This window comes from Ananas comosus, linkage group 5 (assembly GCF_001540865.1).
Source record: "Ananas comosus cultivar F153 linkage group 5, ASM154086v1, whole genome shotgun sequence".
In the NCBI taxonomy this organism is placed as follows: domain Eukaryota; kingdom Viridiplantae; phylum Streptophyta; class Magnoliopsida; order Poales; family Bromeliaceae; genus Ananas; species Ananas comosus.
The window spans coordinates 6,546,609-6,569,783 of NC_033625.1; the positions used below are offsets into that span (position 1 = coordinate 6,546,609).

General features: G+C 34.3%; 2 protein-coding genes across 2 annotated transcripts; both read right to left on the reverse strand.

Moving 5' to 3' along the window:
- LOC109710744 (probable methyltransferase PMT26) lies at window positions 1,536-9,259 on the reverse strand. Its single transcript, XM_020233482.1, has 10 exons — window positions 9,094-9,259; window positions 6,831-7,722; window positions 6,245-6,394; window positions 5,186-5,456; window positions 4,660-4,770; window positions 4,233-4,407; window positions 3,357-3,629; window positions 2,785-2,979; window positions 2,115-2,334; window positions 1,536-1,884 (listed from the first exon to the last, which is right to left on the reverse strand). Exons 2-9 carry the CDS (start codon window positions 7,686-7,688, stop codon window positions 2,133-2,135), a joined length of 2,235 nt encoding a protein of 744 aa, XP_020089071.1. The 5' UTR covers window positions 7,689-7,722; window positions 9,094-9,259; the 3' UTR covers window positions 1,536-1,884; window positions 2,115-2,132.
- On the reverse strand, window positions 13,736-15,978 carry LOC109710572 (NAC domain-containing protein 48-like). Its single transcript, XM_020233265.1, has 3 exons — window positions 15,654-15,978; window positions 15,024-15,298; window positions 13,736-14,613 (listed from the first exon to the last, which is right to left on the reverse strand). Exons 1-3 carry the CDS (start codon window positions 15,814-15,816, stop codon window positions 14,170-14,172), a joined length of 882 nt encoding a protein of 293 aa, XP_020088854.1. The 5' UTR covers window positions 15,817-15,978; the 3' UTR covers window positions 13,736-14,169.

The window sequence follows — 23,175 nt, forward strand, 5'->3', positions numbered from 1 at the left end:
TGATAAGCAAGCATGGAGCTCCAGTCGAAATGTATGTCAAATATAGTAAGTGAACAATATATTTTCATAAAATTTAATTTTTATATATTATTTTTATAAAAATTCTAATATTTTTAAATATGTCCCTATCGTTAAAATTTCGTAGAATTTAGCTAATTATTGCTAAATACTTAACACATAGTTAGTTTTTGACATTTTTATCCCTCCTATATTATACTGTTTGGCTTTTAGAAGGATATATTTGTTATGATAAAATTAAAAATATAAACAGTTCTCTAACGATTCTCTTACAATAACAGACCAGATGGATATATTTAAAAATATCAGAACTTTTGTAGGAATAACATATAAAAGTTGAACTTTGTAGGAATATATATATCATTCACTATATTTACAGAAATCTGTATAAAATTAACCCTTTATTTAAATTTTAGACTCGTGCATTTGACTTCAGGCTTATATAATGGAACTGCAAGTCTGCAACTTCAGTGCGTCGGCTTGGTTTGGGTTCAATACATGTTAGCTCTCTTGATTGTCCAATTTGATACAGGTTGGGAAGTATCAATCAGACCCCAACAAATGGAGGATTGTTTAATATATGCATAAAAGAAATGATGTTAGGGGCCGTTTGGTTGCATGTAGTTGTAATTGCACTGTAGTTGCAACTGCATGTAAATACAAATTTCGTGTTTGATTTGATATATTTCACTCCAACTGCTGCTGTAGGAACTGCAGGAGGCCCAAATGCAGCGGTTCGAACTACGCCCAAATCGGCAGCAGTTCCAACTGCAGCAGTTGCAGAGAATAACTTTATATAAAAGGTATGCTTACCTCCTCAATATTTTTTAAACAAAAATTATTTTTCTTTTTTGCAATAGAGATAATCTCACCATCATATATATATAAAATAATAAAATTTTAAAAATTATTTTTCAACTGCATGCAACCAAACAAATTATTTATACTTGCAGCGTTTTCTACTACATCCAACCAAACAGGATTCATGTAATTGTAACTGTTGTATTTCCAATTGCATACATCTCTAACTACACTGCATTTATAATTACATCTTTGAAAGAAAGAATACCACTTCTGCTTCCCACAGAAGCTCCTATTTATTTGCTTCTGCTTCTGAGTTCGCCAAGGATATTAATGAAAACACTACTAAAGATTCAAGCAGTCCTAAATATAAAAATATTTAAAACACTGATCTCTACCAACTTAAGAATAATAATTATTTTGTATTATTTAACATGATATTAGAGCAGAAGACTCTGCTCCTAGCATTATAAATTTTCTCTCATTTAATTCAAATCCACATTATGAGCCTTGCGAAAAAAGTTTCAAATCCAAACATAAGGAAAAATGTTAAATACAAAAATATTTAAAACACCATTCTCTACGGGCTTAAATTTTTAGAGATCAATAACGGTTATTGTGTATTATTTAACGAGCAGCACCTCTACAAAACCTCCACCATGTCACTCAAACAAGACCGAATGAGAATTTAAAGAAGGGTTATCTCAACAGCATCATTTATTACTAACTTGAAAAAATGGATGAAATTTTGATTAATTAAGGCTATAATTCTACATCAATCTTGTTTCTCGAAGGTTTTTCCAATGTAAACTTAACAAGATAAGAGAGCACAAGAAGAACAAGAAATTATACATCAACACCAAGTACTACCAAAAGCTTTACTTAATCTACCTCTTATCGACGACGCTAAGGTATTAATATCAATATTACTTACTTTCTTTGTATTCCTTTCCCTGCCTCATTGTGCGATGTACATTGAACACATTACAAGCTCTCTCCATCCCTCAAATCAGTCACGCGGCCCTCCCACAGCAGAGATTATTCCATCTCCTCTAATACACTTATCTGCAAGCATAAAATATTTCAAGTCACTAACATCCAAACCACCGAGAAAATGCCGATGGCTGCTGCGGTAATGACTTTTTTCTTTCCTCCTTTTTTATAAGTGAAGATGGTTTAGTCACAATAGCAATGATGGTGACAAAAGGCGGTGCACAGTTCTTCGTTCTCAATTTATTTTGTTTTTCTTTCCATGTTTCAACTCAAAGTGAAAAATAATTAATAAGCTAGCTCACCCCTTTGTGCTTCGTATACTATACCGTAGGCCGCCACATTGTCTTTTGAACAAATAGCAACCCCTCTTTGTCCTTCGAGTAGGTCATGCGGACCTTCCACTGCAGAGATTTCACCACACTCTCCACCTCATTTATTGTCTCGACATTGTCTCGAATGATCAACTTGCCTTCTGGTCTCAATATCCGGTCCACCTCAACAATCACAGGCAATAATTTGCACCTAGAGAGAACAAAATCAAATACACCTCAAGACCATTAACAAGTGGGTCGGCACATAAACATCCTGTAGCAGAGTTTTTAAATGGAAAAAGCAAAAAAAAAAAAAAACACATGTATGATAGAATGGAGAAAAATCACTTATGTACTGCTTCCGTGTAGCATAACCCAGAGACTAATCAAACATTGTCACATAGATAAAGAATTCAATTAACAACCTTCGAATATCTTTTCTACTTGAAATTATTAAAATACTGTTGACCCGATTACACAATTGGATATACCAGTATTAATTCACGGCATCGTGAAACGTCCCACATCATAGGGCTCACAGAAGAGACTTTGTTTGATAGAAGGTCTAAGGTAGTCCCACACTTATCTCATTATCTCTATATCTAAGTGAATAGAAACAGTTAAGAAAAGTGGTATTGGATTTAAGCATTAAGAATCTTACCTCCTTTTTAGATTGGAGAATAGATGATCTGCATGGAGGAGATCGTAAGTTCTTGGATATGTACTAAATGACTCACACCAATCGTGGTACAATCCAAAAAGCCCGCGCTCATATATGATGGGAAGTGTATCTGGTGAATTGATCGGCACAATATTCATTACCCACACCTTCATCTCCCTTAAAGCTGCGGCAAAACTGTAAAAAAATATTGCAAAAGTAATTTTTGCATTAAATAGCATGACAAGAAGAGTTGATAGGTTTATTATTTAAAAATGGGCAGGTAAGGCAGCTAATAGGTTTTGAGACACTCGAGCAATTGCAGAAAAGAAGAGAGAATATCTAACAATTCTGCAAATTATCACAATAACCTGTTCACCAAAAGCTTCTAAATATTGGGATAAGAGTGCACAATAGCCAACACGAAAAAAGGGAAAACAGAATAAAATAGGCTACATAAATGATAACTATTTAGAAGAGAATTTACGTAAGATATTAAGTTTGTACAGGGATCCATCTATAAATAATCCATATAATAAACTAGTTCAATGTGACGAGAAATGAGATATGCATACCCCCCATATACAGTTTTCATGTCCATAACATTCCTGATGGTACTCCAATCGATTCCCATGCCATTAATGTATGAATTGCGCACAACTCGCTTCCAATGTTCGTAGTCTGCTATGAAGTCTTCAGGGGCAGGCTTTCCATACACTCCGATTTGAGAACTACTCATCCAGTAAGGTGTCTTCTCCAGCCTTTGTGGCCACTGCTCCGGCCATTGTGTACCACGAATTGCTGGATCTGTTGGCAATTTGTGTATACAAGCTTGCAAGGGTATATTCCTGCATGATAAGAAATAGCCACCGCCAACTATGGCAAATGAGAATGCCGGAGAAGGCAACAATGATATATGCTTATCAGCCTTGCTTCTAACGGTCTAGCTTGTAAAACAATTTTTCTACAAAGAGAGCAACAGCCAGAAATTTGGCGAACAAAAGGATTAGAGTTCCAGGTCCCTGAAAGCAAAAGCTCAAATCTGAGGCTTCTACTTCGGTGGGTGTCGCATAGATTACTTCCATGCAAAATCACAAATACCCTGAAAGAAATGTTGGTATTGATCGTGTGCCGCTGAAAACCTTGCTTATTAGCACATGCAACACTACAGGGATATCTATGCACTACCAGCTTTCGCATACATCCCCCGGGCAAGGGCATAATGCAAATATTATTTCTGAGGGGGGATGGATGCAAATACCAACTGTCTGGAGGTTTTTATGCAATCTCACACATTTGCAGAGGTTCACATGCAAAGAAAACCGCTCTGCTTTTGAATTTGTGGGATGCTATTAGGGGATTTTAGTGGTTTTCCGAACAACTCTATTTAAAAGCAATCCTGCACAATCTCCAGCAGGGCGAAATATGCCCTAAATGATAGATGTACATACCAGGCTGCATCTGGATCATCAGAGTCTTGGCAGAGCGGTGGGTTCTGGATTACTCTTTTCTCATAGCATTTGTTGTCGGTTGGTTTCCTGAAAATTGCTAGACCAACTCTGTTTACTTTGTCCTTTGTTTTGTTCACCATTTTCCAGCACATTGACTTTGTTAGCGCAAACATTGCTGCAAATGTCCAAGGAAATATAAATTAGATCTAGGAAAACGAAAGTTTATTCAGATGCCAACTCATTCTCTCTCTCTCAGAAGGCTTCGATCATTGTACTAGAGAAGTTCAAGATGTCAGAGGTTTATAAGAAAGAAAAACTTAAATAACTAGAAAATAGAGCAGAGCAGCTCAACATGTTTGGTTCCAAATAATTCTTTATTTATTTCTCCCTATCTCAATCAGAATAACTTGTAAGAACAGAACTATACCATTCCAGATCTCAACATCTTCTGGAAGCTTCTGGTATACAGGAGTAGCAGACCACACAAAGTAACCACCAGGACGTAGCAACCGGTTCAACTCCAACAAAAGCATACCACCTGCAAATTACCACTAATAAGGTCTAGGAGCAACTCCACAAAGCAAAAGATGTCCATATACACCACTGGAATACCAATGCAAAAACTGATTTTTATAGTACCACTTGATAACGTAATTCTTACAAAAGCACTTTTATCTAGAATTAAAAAGTTAATACAATATATTAGAGCACGTTGGGTTTTGTATTAGAAAAATTAAAGAGTTAATGCAATTTATTGGAGCAAGTTCGTTTTTGTATTATAAAAAGCTTTGTAGCTAAGTACGAGAGATTATAAGTAAAAAAATAAAGTTTTTGAAGGTCACATATGAAAAATCAGATTTTGCAGGAACATATACATACGCTAATAGATAGTGATGAACATGTATGTAGGTAAATATCTCAACAAGGAGAAATTAAAGTCGGTTGTAGAGCACCTTCAATATGCCATGGGACTCTACAGCGAGCACAATGAATAACATCAAAGACCTTGCTGGGGAAGGGAAGCCTCTTGGTGCCCATGACAGCAGAAATAGCTGGAATTCCTCTCTCTAGGGCAAACTGTACTTGGGCCTCATGCTCATCTTTAGGTGCGAATGACATAGTAAGCACATCTCTCTCAAAGAGATAGCCTCCAAAACTAGCAACTCCACAGCCAACGTCCAGAGCTAGACGACTTCTCTTTCCCCACGCTATATCAGTCTGTGACTGCAGTTCAAAGAGCAGAGAGCACATGTCAATGAACATAACATACACTTATTGACTATAGAGGTTTCTTTTTTGTTGCTAAAAATGTATATCCCTGCAAAATTATCAAATTACACATACATCTCCCTACAAAAACTAAATTTTCACAAATGACCTAGTCAAAACATTTTTCTCTTACCTATATACCCTTGTAATCGCAATAATTGTCTTTTACTTAGAAAAGCTTTTCTCCAATGGAAAGCCAACTTCCGGAATGAATATGAAGACTCCCAAACTTAAGGGTATTTTGTGGAAAACAACAAAATTCAGATTTTGCAGGGGTATATATGTAAATAGCTAATTTTTCCAAGGATGTATATGTAAAGGCCCCTTTTGTGACAAGCAGGGTAGCTTATCCTTCCCTATCTTCACTGCATGTGGCAAAATGCATTCAGATTTCAGAAGATACAAAACACACTTAACCTATGAAGGTTTGTAAGTCACAGAACATGTAATATTCATAGCTCAGTATGGATATAGCATTATAGGCCCTTGCAAACTGAAACTAGAACAACAGGAAACAACGAAAATAGCGACCATTTAAAAGTACAAGCAGATAGATGTTAAGTTGTAAAGAAGCTCTTCTTCTTCAACAAAACAAAAAAAGAAAAAGAAATTATGAAGCAGTTGAATTAGCAGGAAGATCTACAATTTGTTATATACAATTATCAAAATCTGCATACACAACATATTCACAAACTTTTAATATGTGATAATAACAGTAGAAGGGGAAAAGAGGGGGTGCAAACCTCCTGAATGACATCTATGTAGTGTAAAGCACCATGCTTGAATTGGGTCCCGCCTCCAGGAAAAGTGAGGTATTCCCCAGAAATCTTGAGCCAGTTTTGGTGCCCCTTGTAATCTACAAGCTTGGTATGAGGGACATTGGAGTACCATATCTGAGATAGAACCATATAGTTTAGATACAAAACTAGTGCTTGTTTGGCCTGGCTTTTGAAACAGCTTGTCTATTCTAGAAAGCAACAATAGAACCATAAAATCACAATTCAGAATTAGTTTGGCCTAACTTCTGAGACAGCTTGTATACTCTACAAAGTAAAAGCTTCCAGAAACAAGAAATTCAGGCAACACACAGCCTGAAGCTTGTGGTGTGGTGAGAAGATAAAATGAATTTTGGTACCCAAAATAAAAAGCTCTCATTTGAAGCTTCTACTCTTACAGAGCAAAACACTTTAGAGGAGACTTTAGTAAGACGGGGGAGGGAATTCTATTAGCACTTCTTTGAAGATATCTGATCAAACAGGCCTTTAGGCTTCAGGCTTAAGAATACAAAATAGAAGTCAATTAAGACAATACAAGAAGCAAAAGATGGACCTTGTCTCTACTCTTTGGCCACTTTATAGGCCGCTTATATCCCTCTGGAAGAGGTACGAGGCAGGTTGGAGACTCTTCAGGGCAATGCCTCTCACGATGTTCGTAATGTTTAGTACTTCGAAGCTTCTTGATAGCTTTCTCATTGTCAAGACACGGTATATAGTCCGTCCCAGCTGTGACATTACATAGTTTCCAACTATAAATTATTTGGCTTTCTGGCGATGAAGATGCCTGCAATTCTTTCTCCTTCTCTGATTCTGCATCTTGAGTAGACCATGACCCTTTCTGTGTACTGGTCATGTTCAAAAGTTCCAATTGGGCCCCATCAGGAAGGATATCCTTCGGTTTCAAGCCCTTCATGTCTTCAATCTCTTCTACTTTCTTTTTTTTGGAATTCTCTCCTATAGTATCAGTATCTCTCCTCTCCTTATTTGTTTCGCCTCCTTCATTAGTCTGCTTTAGATCACCGAAATCTGGAGTTTTGTTTTCCAGTTCTGTCAAAACTTCCTCATTCTCTTTCAGAGGCTCCTCATGGGTCTTCTCTCCCAACTTCTCACCAGTCTTCTCTAGCTTTTCTTCATCCATTGAAGTCTCTCTGTTTGGTTCATCAACAATAGTGTTTCCATTGTTATCCCCCAAATTGTCCCCAGAAGGCTGCGAATCAACCCCAGGGACTTGATCTTTAGTCTCAGATTTAGCGTCTTGTAAAGAAATCTCCTCTGGAACCACTATTGTGGACGAAAACATCCATATACCAACCAAACAAAGAGCAACAAATATAACGATGGTTGGTGTCGAGCAGTATGAAGGCGACGTCCTCCTAATGTCAATGCGCGTTACACTCTTACCAGAAGCCATATTCTTACATCTAGAAGCCCCCAAAATAGCTTATCTAGAAAGACAAACAAAAGGAGGCATTGATCAAATTCCGGTAGCTTTCCCAGCAAAAAGGATAGTCTCATATATCAGACGTACATAAAGGTTTTCTTTGATCTTTACTGCAGGTTAATATATCTGCTTAGTATTGTGCTATAGACTCTAAGTTGAATGCCCCTTTGAAACCATACGGCTGCAATTTTTCATAAGAGAACTCTTTTACAAGATCCCAATAGATAAAACAATTGAGATAGGAAATTAATCAGTATAAATTTAAAAATTTCCTACTCAAATAACTCCAACGTTCATGAAGAATTGAGCTAGAGCACTTCTAGACGTAACGTGAGCTTAGTACTTCCACTTCATTTTCGATTATGGGGCAGTCAAACTGTCAAAGCAACAATCAACACAACTAAACATGATGTAGGGCATTTGATTTTGAACATTGTGGGAACCAAATTTTGCAATTTTTCAACATCATTTACTCAAGTGGTCTCAGAATTGACAGTTTAACGGCTATGAGAAGTTTTGTTATTTAACGGCATAGAATACTCCAAATAGGTTGAATTTTTGACAAATTTCTTTTAACTATCTAAATAAAGAACAAAAACACTGGTTGAATTGAAGAAACCTATCAACTATCTCTGTGTTTGTTTTACATCGCTCATCTTTTGTCTACTTGATGCATCACACAATAATTGTCAAAAAAAAAAAAAATGAAATTTAGCTCGTAGAAAGTTCAAATACAATAACTGTTTAATAGTATCAATCATCAATATAGATGCCTTATCATCGAAAGTGAAGTGGAAGTGTCAAGCCCTCGGTACTTCTGGAAGTATTCTAGCTCAACTCCCATTATGAATCTAACAATTCTCTACTCAAATAACTCCAAAAAAGCATTTAGATACCCGCAGTAACTATCAAAGGAAAAATACTACCACTAGTTAATTATCAGTAACAATCGAAACACGCAAAGGCCACATAAATGATCCAATACTCTTCATTATAGTAGTAAATGATCAGGAACAAACTCTCATTAAACCTCAGCATCGAAATGCGTAAACAAGAAGGGAAATTAACGAATATTCCAGCTATATTTATAACAACAATTCAAACTTAATTAACAAAAATAAACATAAAAACATTATCGATGCTTCTTAGACTTAAAATGGTGAATTAGAGTTAAATCTACACCATCTAAGCTGATTCCCCTTCCACTCTAGCAGATCCAAAACTAAACTAATCCATGACGAAGCTGAATCCAAATTTTACTCATATCTCACTCAGAAACAACTATAGAAAGCTCGGATCTACCCAAAAATCCCCCAAAAAGGCCCAAAAATCGCTGGAAAAGGAAGCATCAGCTACCAAATCGGTGGATCCTTACCTCATCTAGCGGGAAACAGCTTCTGATCTCGTAGATGAGGGGTTTTCCCGTTCCCCCGCTTCGCAGGGCTTCGACGAGATGAATCGGGGGGGAATCGATTGCAGCGTACGAACTTTTGAGAGGGAGAAAAGGGGTCGAGCAGGTACGAACACTTTACCATCTTTTGTCCTTTTTTGAAATATAAATATAAAATATGATTCGAAAACTAGTGATTTAAATATTAAGTAAAATTGTACAGAAACCCCCTCATCTGTTATTTGAGTTGAGAAAACCCCTCAACTTTATTTGTCTGGATTATCACATATTTTAAAGGGTTAATTTCATTTGTAGTTTCTCTCTCAAAAAAAAAAAAATTTTATTTGTAACCCCACAAATAGGGATGTCAACGAGCCGGATACGAGAATTTTTAAATATCCGAACCCGAATCCGGCTACCAAATCTAAAATTTTAAACCCGAATTTAAATTCGGCGGATTTTAAAAATTCATATCCAAATTCGAACCCGACCAAAAATACGAAACCGAACCCGCAAATCCGAACCAGAATCAATTATTTCTCTTTACAATATTTAAAAATATATTATATTTCAATATAAATTTTTAAAATATAAATTCAAATATAATATCAAATATATATAGAGAGAGAGAGAGAGAAAAAACTAGACTAGAATACTATTTATATCACCAAGTCATTAGTACTATTAAGTTTTCGGTTCTTGAATAAAACGATGTACGATTAGAATAATAGTGATCCCTTAGGATTGAGTGAGTAGTTGGTTTAATAGTTTGATCTAGCGAATGAAAATAATCAAAGAGATAGATCAAACAGTATAAAATTTGATAGTACCAAGTACTTGGTGTTATCAATAACATTATAGCCGAACTATAAATATATATATATATATATAGAGAGAGAGAGAGAGAGAGAGAGAGAGAGAGTTGAGCTAGAATACTATCAATAGGAAACGAGCTTCGTTGCCACCCATTTGTTTTCGATGATAGAGCTTCCAAATTAACGTTCGGCACTGTTGAACATGATTTATACCACTTGAAGTGCTTAGAAAGCAAATTTCAAATCTTTTCGACATTATTTGCCTAATGATCAAAGGGTTTCAAAATATGTAATTTTAATGGTCGGTATGAGAAGTTTGCTCATTTAACGACGTAAAAATATCGAAATCAATTAAATTTTTGTTAAATTTTTTTTAAAACTATTTACAATAAGATCTATACTCTTGATCTTCATTACAAAACTCCTATCGTCATTTTTTGAAAAATATTAATTTTCAGTTGTTCATTTTTGTGTCTACTTGATGGATAAGAAAATAATATTGGAAATATATGAAATTTGATTTCTAAACACTTCAAATAGTATAGATTTTGTTCAACGGTGCCGATCGTCGACTTGGAGGCTCCATCATCGAAACAAATGGGTGGCAACGGAGCCCGTTTGCTGCTAATAGGATTCCAGTCAACTCTCTCTCTCTCTCTCTCTATATATATAGAGAGACTCTCTCTCTCTCTCTATATATAGAGAAAGCGAGAGAAAGAGAAAGCTAGGCTGGTATACTATCCGTAGCACGCAGGCCTCTATACTATCAAGTTGTTTTTTAATGATGCGACTTCCAAATCGACGATCGGCTTCGTTAAACTTAAACTACACTATTAAAAGTATTTGAAAACTAAATTTCATAATTTTTCGACATCATTTGGCTAGTGATTAAAATGTCTCAAAATTGACAATTTTAATAGTCGATGTGATGCGTTTGTAAATTTAACGGTGTAAAATAATCCAAATCTGATAAAATTTTTATATAAAATTCTTTTCACTATTTAGAGTACGATCAGTAACTACGATCAGTAACTCTGATCATAAAGTAAACTATGTCGAAAAAATATAAAATTTTATTTCTAAAAACTTTAAATACTCTAGATCGGTTTTAACGGTGTGGATAGTTAATTTGAACACCCTAAGATCGAAAACGAGACTATAGTACCGGAGCCCCGGTACTATAGATAGTCTTGAATACAAGACTCCTACCATCATTTTTTAAAGAATATTTATTTTCAGTCGTTCATTTTTTCGTTCAATTGATGGATAAGAGAACAATATCGAAAACGTATGAAATTTAATTTCTAAACACTTCAAGTGGTATAGATCATGTTCAACGGTGCCGATCGTCGATTTAAAGGCTCCATCATCGAAAACAAATGGGTGGCAACGGAGCCCGTTTGCTACCGATAGTATTCTAGCTCAACTATATATATATATATATATATCGTAGGACTTGTACTATTAGGAGCATAGCAGCCATTGTGCTCCAAAGTTCTTAACCATTCATCAATTTTGATAGGTGCACCTAGTTTTTTTTTCCAATTTCTCCTCTCTCTCACCCTAATCATCCATCAAAATTGGTGGATGGTGAAAAACTTAGAAGCACAATGACTGCCATACTTTTAATAACACAGTAGTCCCACTCTCTCTTTCTCTTTCTCTCTTACTCGCTCACTCCCTCTCTCTCTCTCTCTATATAGGAGCAATTAGGCTACTATACTATTAATAACACCAAGACATTAATGCTATTATATTTTCGGTTCTTGGATGAAAAAAAATGCGATTAGAATGATAATAATTCCCTAAGATTGTACTATTAGGTGACTAGTTGAATAGTACGATCTAATCGATAGAAATGATCAAAGGTAGCACTAAACACTTCGTGCTATCAATAGTACAGTAACCAGACTCTCTCTATCTATAAACTCATATTAATCCCCTAATTTTGTCCATGTGGCATGCTTTCCTTAACCATTGGCTGTGAGGCCCACCTTCTTTATTACTCATCTCCTTTTCTTAAACCTACTTTTTTTTAGAGATAGTTTTTCCTTCCGTCTCTTCGGTAGAAAACAACTTTATACTGTCTATTTGGTTTTCGTGCTCCCCTCCTAAAGATCATTTTCCTTCTCTCTCTTTAGTAGAAGAGAACTTTATTCCGTTTATTAGATTTATGTGCTCCGCTCCTAAACTCCTCAAAATCAACTTGAAATCTCACTTCTCTTTTACCAAAAACCTTTTACAAGCTGTCTCCCCTTCCCTCACCCCACTTCCCTCAGTGCGGTTGTTGGTGCGACCGAAATCGAGACATGGAACGTGACAAGGACCGCAATCAAGATTGAGAGCACGAGAGAGCACCACATGTGCCCCAGTGCTTCGCAATCCCGAACCCTAGCTACCTGATGGCCCCAAACCCTAGCATCGAGCCTCTAGGATGGCTCCAAACCGAGTGGTATCGAAGTTGCAGCTATGCACTCGATGGGGATTCATGCAATTGCGCCCGAGCAATCGCCGGTGCACTATGGGCAAGTTCCAAATGGGTATATAGTAGTTCCTCCTCGGCAAGGGTTGATCCCTCCCTTGTGGGTATTTTTGAACTACTATTTGCTCTTTATGATAAATTTTATTCTTTGGTCTTTTTTTTGCTAGATTATTATCTATGATGATTTGGCTTTGATTTGTGAATGATAAAAGTAAGAGTTTTACATTCATATTAAATTTTATTAATTAAATTAATGAGTGGCGGTATATTATGTTAAGTGTTTTGTTGTTAATAGAGATAAGCGCATAGGAGATGAGCCGCAATATATAATGTTAAGTGTTCTGATAAGTTCTGTATTGTCATGCAATGTTTTGAGATACGCATACGTTGATTATGAAAATTGAGGGGATGGGGTGATGAGTGAAAAGAAGTTTTTGGCACCACAAAAAAAAAGAAGCTGTTGTTTGGAAAGGGATTCTCTTGATATCGACAATTGATATTTTTTACTATAGTTTTGCATTGTTGTTATTAGTGAGAAACATCAGCAATCGCAATTCTTGCGGTTGTTAAAGATCACTTTCCCTCTATGTTGGTATGCGTAAATTTATCTAACTACATTTCGTTTACACAAATGACCATCACCATGCGGCTTCGGCTGAGCTTGCAGACGACATTCCCAAGAACCATCGGACCAATATCAGACATCATTGAAAAAATTACATATTCAAATTGCCCTTGCATATAAATAGAATCTTATAAAGCTTCAAAACTTCTTGGGGTGCTCCTACTAATGTTGCTATTGTCGTAACTCGGCTCGGCGGTTCATCGGCGTTTGTTGAGAAGGTAATGCCTTTTTTTATTAGTTATACTATTTCATCCTTATCGCGTGTAAATTTAAAATTTATTTGAGTTTTATAATGAATTTAATTTAAGGCCGGCTTCTTTATTTGGTGTTTGCAGGAGATTGAAGTAAATTTGATAATTACTGATTATTGTATGCCGGGAATGACCATGTATGATCTTCTAAACAGACTCAAGGTACTCTTTTTTTAATGCTTAATTTGTAACAACACTTATAATTACTTTAATTTTCTGTTTCCAAGTTTTTTGTTCCAATTTATTGATGAAAAATTTGTGATATTGTTAATTCACAAATCATTTTTTTTGAAAGATATTCTAGATATGATCATATCTTTATATGAATGAGCCTTCTAAGATAATAAACTATAATAATATTTATCCGTCGTATCGCGCGGATCTCTAAATTAGTATATATTTATAATCAATCATTCTCTAACCATTTAATGGTAAAATAGCCACACCAAAGAAGTATAGATTAAAATTTACTCTTTTTTAAGGTTCATACTATGTATCTTACAGCATATACTGATTTTTGTTTACATCACAACAACAACAACATGTGATCATCTACGCAACCACAGTATGTGATCTTGAATTAAAGCTTTCATTACTTTACTACACTAACAAAAATATTATATTTCCTTCAAGAATGATGGGCATAATTGTAATTTCCCTCCACAATCAACCAATACACTTATGTGATATGTACACAAGCATATCAACACCCACCCACCCCCACCGGCAAATCCGAGCCCCACGATCTCATCTCGCCGGCCGCCGCAGCCGCACGATCTATATCAAACGGCCCCAAATGCCCCGACTCGATTAAGTTATAATCGGAGTCGAACCGAATTTAGCTCAATTTAGACTCTTTTTTTTCCATCTGCATCCGGCCCGATTTGTTCAAAAGGGTTTGGTCCAGTACATGAGAATGTCCTGCGGAAATGGGTCCCTGAACCCGGGCGAAGCCAGACCGGACGGTTCGAAGTGGGGCAGAACTGGTCCGGGCTGAACCGGCTCCTCGAACACCCTCTCCCACTCCTTCCACCGCGGCTGGCTCTCTACCTCTCTCTCGCACGCGAACTCGGGCGAGGCCGAGTTCACGTGCTCGGAGCAGCTCGAGTCCGTGTGCAACCGGGGGATCGAATCAGACGGAGGATCAAAATAAGCCATCTCGGTAAACGGTTGCATATGCGAGTGCGCGGGTAATAGAACCGGTTTTTGTTCGGGGGGTGACAAACACGGCCTAATCATGCTCCCCGAACCAGATGGTTTCCGGTCCGAACCAGTCGGCTTGTCGAGAGCACCTTTTTTGTTGTAGATTCGGCACAGAACCCAATCATCTAGCTGCATCAAGAAACAAAAAGCAAAAGTTAGATAAATAATTGAATTATGACCTATAAATTCAATGTGATGTCATTCATATATCTGGATTGTAGTGGAAAAGAAGCTATGGAGAATCAAATGCTTTCACACCTAAAAAACAACTCGGCCATGACATCAGTCACATCATATAGCAAGTTGCCAATAGGCCATGGCCCACATAAATAATTCGGCCCACTAAGATTGATAGCGACGCGTAACCGACCAATAATAATTCGACAAGTGGTCGCCGTAACATCACGCGGCCCCTTTGGGCCGGGCCCATAACATGCATTTAATCATGTGGGGCTCCGCAATCCACTTGTCGTCGCGTGGCCCCACTTTTGATCGGTTCAGTTCGAATTAATTCGATTCGGTTCGGTTCAGCTGCTTACCCTGAGGCTGTTCTTCTTGCGGGCCGACCGGTCCACGTCAGCGAGCCGGTACTCGTGCATGATCCAATTCGTTTTCTCGCCCTTGGGCGCCTTCCCGGTGTAAAAAACCAGGGCCTTCTTAATGCCGACCGGTTTAGGCGAGCCGATCGGTTTGTCCGCGCCCGTCGCTTTCCAGTAACCAGACCCGGCCGCCCGGTTCGGCCTCGACCCGTTCGGGTACTTTCGGTCCCTCGGCGAAAAGAAGTACCATTCCTTCTCTCCGTACATCGCCATACCTGTAATCACCAAAATAATATATTTATATATTATTTTAAATATACTCAACGTATATCATCACGAGCACGAATTTTAAAGCACGGGTGGTTCCTAAATTCATAAGCTAGACCAAGCCGGTCCTATTTTGATCCAGATCATCTTTTTTTTTTTTTTTTTTGAGAGAAAGATAGTATGTTACCCGCTTTATTTATTTTGTTTAGAAATAAATGAAATATGAATCAACTAGAATTCGAACTTGTGATCTCGGGTATCAACCACCAAGCCCTTTGCCACTTGCACTAGGGACGATCGGTAGATCGTCTGATTTCGATCAAGAACTGCTAAGAACAAATCGAATAAGGAGCAACAGTGTACCAGGGAGGTGCCACGGGTCGTACTTATACAAGTCGACCTCGGCGATGATCGGGACGGCGATCGGCATCGCGGCGCACCTCCTGCAGAGGTAGTGCGTCACGAGCTCCTCATCCGTCGGATGGAACCGGAACCCCGGCGGCAGCTGAAGATCGTGACCGCTCATTTTTTTTTTTTCCTCTCGTCGATCGATCCCCACCGTCCGATCGACAATTCCTAATCTCTAAGCTCCTTTTTTTTCTTTTTCTTTTTTCTTTTTAATATCTCCTCTACCTCCTCCTTTTGGATTGGAGCTTATTATTATTAGAGAGCTTGAAACTTGGGACCGGAGAGGAGCGCGTAATTTATAGAGGGGAGTGGGAAGGGGGAGAGCGAAGGGGATGGCGACACGTGCGGCCTCGGGAGGCGGGGAGCTTCCAGAAGCGAAACGTGGGAACGAACCGCGCACACACGAGGGGGTAATTCGGCGCGTGTTGACCGTTGACCCGCCCACGTGGCGCGCATCGAGCGGCGACTGCGGCGCGGGATTCTGTCACTGCTTACGTCTCGGTTTTTGGACCGACGCGCACGTCGGCAGCACACGTGGCGCTCGATTAGCGGCGGCCGATACAGAAGTCTTTCGTGGACCGGGGCCTCTATCTAATCTATGAACTATGCACATTGTTGATACCGGTTCGTTTCGCCCGCACTGTATGGTATGTGTCCTTGTTCAATAAAATAACCCATTTGGCGTTGATAAATATCTTGTACTTCGTAGAATTTATTCTTAATCAAGTAAAAATAAATTGTACGGCGTGTTATTCTCTATATAAACACGTAAAATATATTTTTTATTATAGACAACGCACGATTCTCATCNGCATACCAGCCTACTCTCTCTCTCTCTCTCTCTCTCTCTCTCTCTCTCTCTATATATATATATATATATATATATATATATATATATATATATATATATATCCCCCAAAAAAAAAAAGGAAACTTGACTTTAAATATAAAAAAATAAAAATTTAATCATTACTAAACATTTCAAAATTCCAAAGTCCTCCGAAGCTTTGAATTTCCAATATACCACCGGTCTATAGACCGCGGTCCACGCAACGAGTTTCGCCGGTTCGTGGGCCCACGCAACGAGTTATATCTCGAGAAAGCAGGGTCCTTTCGGTGGGCCCCGCGGATCACGACGGCGGGCCGCTCACGAGTCGACACGTAGCACGCGCGGGAGCTTCGAGGAAAGTAGCCTTGGCCTTTTCTATTTTTAACTTTGAATTTCGCGCCGGATAAAGAGGTGGATAAGGATGAGCGAGGATAAGGAATCCCGAATAAACCCATTCCTTCGTTTTAAATGGTTGATTTTAAAATGGTTGATTTTTTCTTTTTGTTAAAAAAAAAAAATTTTGTATTTTATATATTTTTTTATTTTCCTCACGTGGGATAGAAATGAGTAGAATAATGGAATAAGGAAAAGTTATTCACGCACCTGGTGCACCGTGGAAAATTCAATATATATCTATTATGATGCTGATAAAAGCATAAGTTTTATTTATTTTTTATTTCTAGTAATATTTTAATATACAGTCATTTTAAATTATTCATTGCAAATAATTTATCAAATAATAATTTATTCTTAACTATAAATCTTGAAAATAAAAATATCTATCACTTTTTATGACGATAAAACTTTTGTATTAATATTATATTTACGTGTTTATCAAATATTTATTTTCNGATATTTACGTGTTTCTCAAATATTTATTTTTTCATAAATAATGCATATCTAATCGTACGCTTATATAATATCTAATCGTAACGTAATACCTACTGCCATCTTATTTAATATTTTATAAAGACAAATAACGTAACGAAATAAACTTTTAATTTCTCTTTACCTCTAACAGTTATTTTTTTTTTCTATTAAATATTTTTATATCATTCAATATTCTTTTTTAATGTCAATCTTCAAACTCAATTTTATCTACCAATATATAGCTTTTGTATAAACTTTTTATTAATCGCAACCAATAATCAAATTTTAAATTTAATTTAATTTAAATATCAATCTAAATTTTAATTTTATTTGATATACAATTTTTATTTCATTTGAAATTTATAGTTGAGATTTAATTATATAATTTAAATTTAAATTTTTTAAATTTTAAATTAAAATTAAAATTTGATTTCAATTATAAATTAAATATAATATTAGATATTAAATTTGAATTAACAATTCTAACTAAAGCTGATTAAATTAAATTTTAAATTTTGAATTAAACATAAATTAAAATTTTTATACTTTTAAATTAAAACATATATTTAAATATTGGATTCACTAGAAATCGAAAAATATAGAGAAATATTCAATATATATAAAAAGAAAAAAAAAATAGAACTATATAATTTTTGTTGGCGGCAACTATTTAAATTTGAATTAGGATATGAAAAATATTTTTGAATAAAATATAATAGATGAATTTACTTTTTCAAAAAATTAAATTTTTATCGTAAATTTTCTAATAAATATGATACACAAATTTAGTTTGATTTGAAATAATTATTAAAGTATATATTAACAAACCCATTTTTTGGTTTAAAAAAATTTTGCATTCTATTTGCGTAAATAGAAAAAAAATTTATACACTATCCAAATTTTTTTCAACCGAAGAATATCTACTGCAGAATATTTTTCACATACATAAACACACATAAAATATTTGCAATATCCATTATCATTCAATTAAATCACTAAAATAAAATTAGATTTAAAAAATAGAATGATTTAAAATAAAGCATATCAACTCGACTCAAATGTTAAATTTGGTAAGACTATCAACTCGAATTTAAATTTTATGTTTGGTAAGACTATCAACTTGACTTTAAATTTTATGTTTAATTCATGATTTTAAACTTGAATCTATATTTAAATTTAAAATTTACAATTAATTTATAATTTTAAATTTTGGATCTATCGTTAAATTGTTTCAAACCAAAAATAATTAACTAATTTGAAAATAAACTGCTTATATTCAAATTACGGACTGAAAAAAAACTTCAAATTTTAAGTTTTTCTCATAAATTTAAATCTGAATCTATTAATTTAAAATTTTGAATTAATTAGAATTTTAAATTCGGATACAAATTAATAGAAAATTTGTATGTTGTGAAACATATATAAAAATATTTACAGTATAACTAAATTGAAAATACAAAAAACTTATTTGGAGATAAATTAAAATTATAAAAAATCAAATTATCGACACATAGCACAGACAACAATATAAATTTAAAATATAAATATAAATTTAATTTAAAATTGAAGGTGACATTTTGAATTAAACATAAATTAAAATTTTCATACTTTTAGTTTGAAATATATACTTAAATTTTAAATTTGCCAGAATTAAAAAAAATATAGAAAAATAGAACTATCTGACTATTGTCGGTAACAATAATTTGAATTTCAAAGTAGGGCTACTGTTCTATTAGGAGCACTGCAACCCTTATACTTCTAAGTTCCTAATCGTCCATCAATTTTGATGGATGGTTAGGATGAGAGAAAAAAAAAATGATCAGAAATTAAAGAGAAGAAAAATTGAGAAATCCAATTTCTCTCCAATTTCTCTTCTCCCTTTCATCCTAACCATTCATCAAATTTGATAGGCGGTTAGGAACTTAGGAGCACAAAGGCTGCTGTGTTCCTAATAGCACAGTAGCCCTACTCTTAAATTTCAATTAGATATAGAAAATTTTTGAATAAAAATATTAGAGATGAATTTAATTTTTAAAACTTTAAATTTTCGGATGAATATGACAGACCTAAAAAATATTGCATTCCATTTGTAGAAAATAGAAAAATATCTATAAGGCACATTGAAAATATTCATACTATACACTATCTCTCAATTAACTAACTAAGAATAAATTAGGTTTGAAAAATAGAATGATTTAAAAATAAGCCTATCAAATCAACTTTAAATTTTAAGTTTGATTCATAATTTCAAACATAAATCCATATTTTAATTCAAAATTTGAAAATAATTTGAAATTTTAATATTTGGGTCTATAAACAAATTGCTTCAAACAAAAAATAGTTAATTAACTTGAAAATATATCAAATTTGAAAGATAAATGGGTTGATAAATAAATCTATGTCTCCAATCACTATTTATATTTAAATTATAGATTCAAAATTAGCTTCAAATTTTGAGTTTTATTCATAAATTCAAATCTAAATTTATAAATTTAAAATTTAGAATTAATTCAAATTTTTAAAATTTAGATATATATACAACAAAATTTGTATATTACAGAACACATATGAAAAATATTTACAGTATAACTAAATTAAAAATATATAAAATTTAGGCTAAATTATATAAAACCATCCTGTCAAAATCTGATTTTTCACTTTCCACCTTGTCAATTAAAAACCTACACTTTGCCCCCTTCTAAATGAAAAATGTTCACGTCGCCCCTGCCGTTAGTAATCTGTTGGGATTCCGTTTATAAAATATTATTATATATTTTTTTATGCCAAAAATGCCCTCAGCCTTCTCTCCTGAGGGGCAAAATGGTGGGGGCAAAATGGTCATTTTATCATCACGGTTTATACCGTACTCCCCTGTAAACATTTTTTATTTTACAAAGGAGCAAGTGTAGATTTCCAAATGACAGTGGGGGAAGTGAAAAATCGGATTTTGATAGGGAGATTTTGTGTAATTTAGCCTAAAACTTATTTGAAGATAAATTAAAGTTAGAGAAAAAAAAAATCAATTGATAAATGGTCTCATGCCACCAATAACTATTTAAATTTAAAATATAAATATAAATATAGTTTAGTTAAATATGATGTACATTGCACGTACACTATAAGTAGTAATCTAAAAAAAAAAAAGAAAAAAGAGCTAAGCCATAAGGAGGGCAAAATGAAATTTTTTGAACCGTAGAATGACAAAGTTAAAAAAAGCTACATCATAATAGGCAATTTGAAGCTTAAGAAATTAAAATATTACAAATGTTAGCCGTTAAAGTAATTTTTTTAAGGATAAACTTCAAATACCACGCCTGTAGTTTCATACTTTTTTATTTTAGTACTCTATGGTTTAAAGTGTATAAAATTAGTATCCTGTGGTTTTATTTTTATTTTTTCGTCAGCTTTTTCGTTAATATTTCATTAAATTATATACAAAAAAAACTTCAGATACCCCACCTAGGTTTATCGAATATTCACTTTAGTACCCTTTAGTTTAAACTTTGTCACTAATTTAACGAAAAAAATTTGTGAAATCGATAATAAAAAGATAAAAAGAAAAACACATGACACTAAATTGATACACTTTAAACCCCAAGACACTAAAATTAAAAAGTGTGAAACCATATAGGTGATATTTGAAGTTGTCCCTTTTTTTAACTTCTATTACAATACAATTTACTTTATAATTTTTTTTCAAAAATAAATATAATTTACTTTATGTTCTCGGCTTTTTTTTTTTTTTATTATTTTGAACTTAAACTGTGGCTTCGGCCCTGTTGGATACATTTTGGCCTTATTATTTCAAGCACGTGAGATGAGAAGGATGTGTATAGCGTGCGCTGATAATAAATGTGTGTGGTTTCACTCCCACGAATTGAGGTGAGAATAAGTCAAAATAAAGGACTGATAATTTCAAACTTTAGAGGCTTATTAATTAAAGTCGGTGAGTTTTAGCTAACATGTAATTTTCAGAAGAGACTAAGAGGCGCAAATTTTGGGGGTTAACATTGAAGAATAAATAACCGACCGTCCCTAGAGCAAGTGACAAAAGAGTTAGTGGTTGGTATCCGAGACTCAAATTCAAATCCTAGTTGATTCACATTTTCAGCTAAGTTTATTTCTAAATGAAATAAACGAAACGGATAGCGTGCTACCTATCTCTCTCAAAAAAAAAAAAAAAAAAATGAAGAATAAGAATAGGAGATGGACCAAATGCGGATTATAGTAAAAACTTTCACTAGAGACCAGACAAATCCTAATTCGTCATTACGTGTTACTTTTATCTCTATTCAAAGATTATAATTTTTTACGGTAGATTTAAATTATTCAAAACTAGCACGCAGTAATAGATCGAAGGATCTTCAACGAGGTGTCGTTGGGGAGGCTCCCACTGAAGTTTTATCACGGAGCAATTCTACATCTACAATCATTTTTTCATTGTAATCTTTATCTGACGACTAAAATTATTCCGCTTGTCTTCTTCACTCCGCTCCTTTTTAATATTAAAAATCTAAAAATGGGTTAGCATTTTTCTTAGGACTTGTTTGGTTCACTTACTTTATACTATAGAATCGGAATAAGATTAATTGATTCTAATAGTTGTTATTTATTTTCTAGGAACCAGATTTCGATTCTCATTCTATTTATAGCACAACACGATTTTAAATCTCAGATTGACCCGTTCCAAAAGAAACCACTCAAAACAGTTTCACACAATTATCTTCCTCTCCTCTTCCGTCATCACTAACTAAAATCCTAAATATTCGTCAGGATTTTCTTTCTAATAATGAACCAAACAATTTTGGCTGATTCGTCATTTCAGTTTTCATTCCAATACAATCCAATTCTATTTCTCGTTATTATTCCAATCATAAACCAAACATGCCCTTATTGGTGTATATCAGGTAGATTACATTTTTGGTACTCAAGTTATGAGGCATGTGATAGTTTGGCCCTCAAATTTTATTTTATTATAATTTTTAATTTGAACTTTTTAAACTATTGTAATTAAGTTTCAAAATTCAATTTAGTTAATTAAAAATTAAGGTATTGCTAATGTGAAAATAATGTGATATCCAATTATTACCACGTTGTCAATCATAACACTGTTACAACACTTCCATATCGACATATGTTATACTTAATTAACTAAATTGAGTTGAGAGTTAGTTGCAATAATTTAAAAAATTTGAACAAAAAATTATAATAAATGAGAGTTTGACAACTAAAGTAACACGCGTCTACCAGTTTGAAGACCAAAAGTATTGTTTACCTATAAATATTTGACTCCAGTTAGCTAAAATATATATCACAAAAATTGTTAATTTTGAAATTTAAATATTAGGCAAATAATATAAAATCGTAAAATAGGGAATTTAAGAATTGAATAATCTAAATCAAGTTATCGGTATTGATTATCGATTTGAATGTCCCGTCGCTGAAAAACAATCTGCAGATAAACATGCAACTTAATTTAATTCTAAAAGTATACTAATTTTGCTTTCCCTTTCTCATATATTATATTCCAGCTAATTATTATTCAAGATAAATTCCAGAGTCAAATATATAATTATCATTCACAAGGCATATGTATTCTAGGGTAAACTTCAAATACCTCCTTGTAGTTTTACACTTTCTCATTTTAGTACGTTGTGGTTTAAAGTGTATTAAGTTAGCCCATGTGGTTTCACACTTTCTCACTTTAGTATCCTATGATTTAAAGTGTATCAAGTTAATACCTTATAGTTCAAAGTGTATCAAGTTAATACCATACGG

Bases quoted from the DNA above. Each gene is read 5' to 3' on its own strand.
- LOC109710572 (XM_020233265.1), bottom strand. From the start codon at position 15,816: ATGAGCGGTCACGATCTTCAGCTGCCGCCGGGGTTCCGGTTCCATCCG. The intron at 15,299-15,653 runs GTACACTGTTGC...TGGTGATTACAG, and splicing joins CGACCCGTGGCACCTCCCTG to GTATGGCGATGTACGGAGAG. The intron at 14,614-15,023 runs GTAAGCAGCTGA...TTCTTGATGCAG, and splicing joins GCAAGAAGAACAGCCTCAGG to CTAGATGATTGGGTTCTGTG.
- LOC109710744 (XM_020233482.1), bottom strand. From the start codon at position 7,688: ATGGCTTCTGGTAAGAGTGTAACGCGCATTGACATTAGGAGGACGTCG. The intron at 6,395-6,830 runs GTCCATCTTTTG...GTTCTATCTCAG, and splicing joins GGCCAAAGAGTAGAGACAAG to ATATGGTACTCCAATGTCCC. The intron at 4,771-5,185 runs GTGCTCTACAAC...GGTAATTTGCAG, and splicing joins AGTCCCATGGCATATTGAAG to GTGGTATGCTTTTGTTGGAG.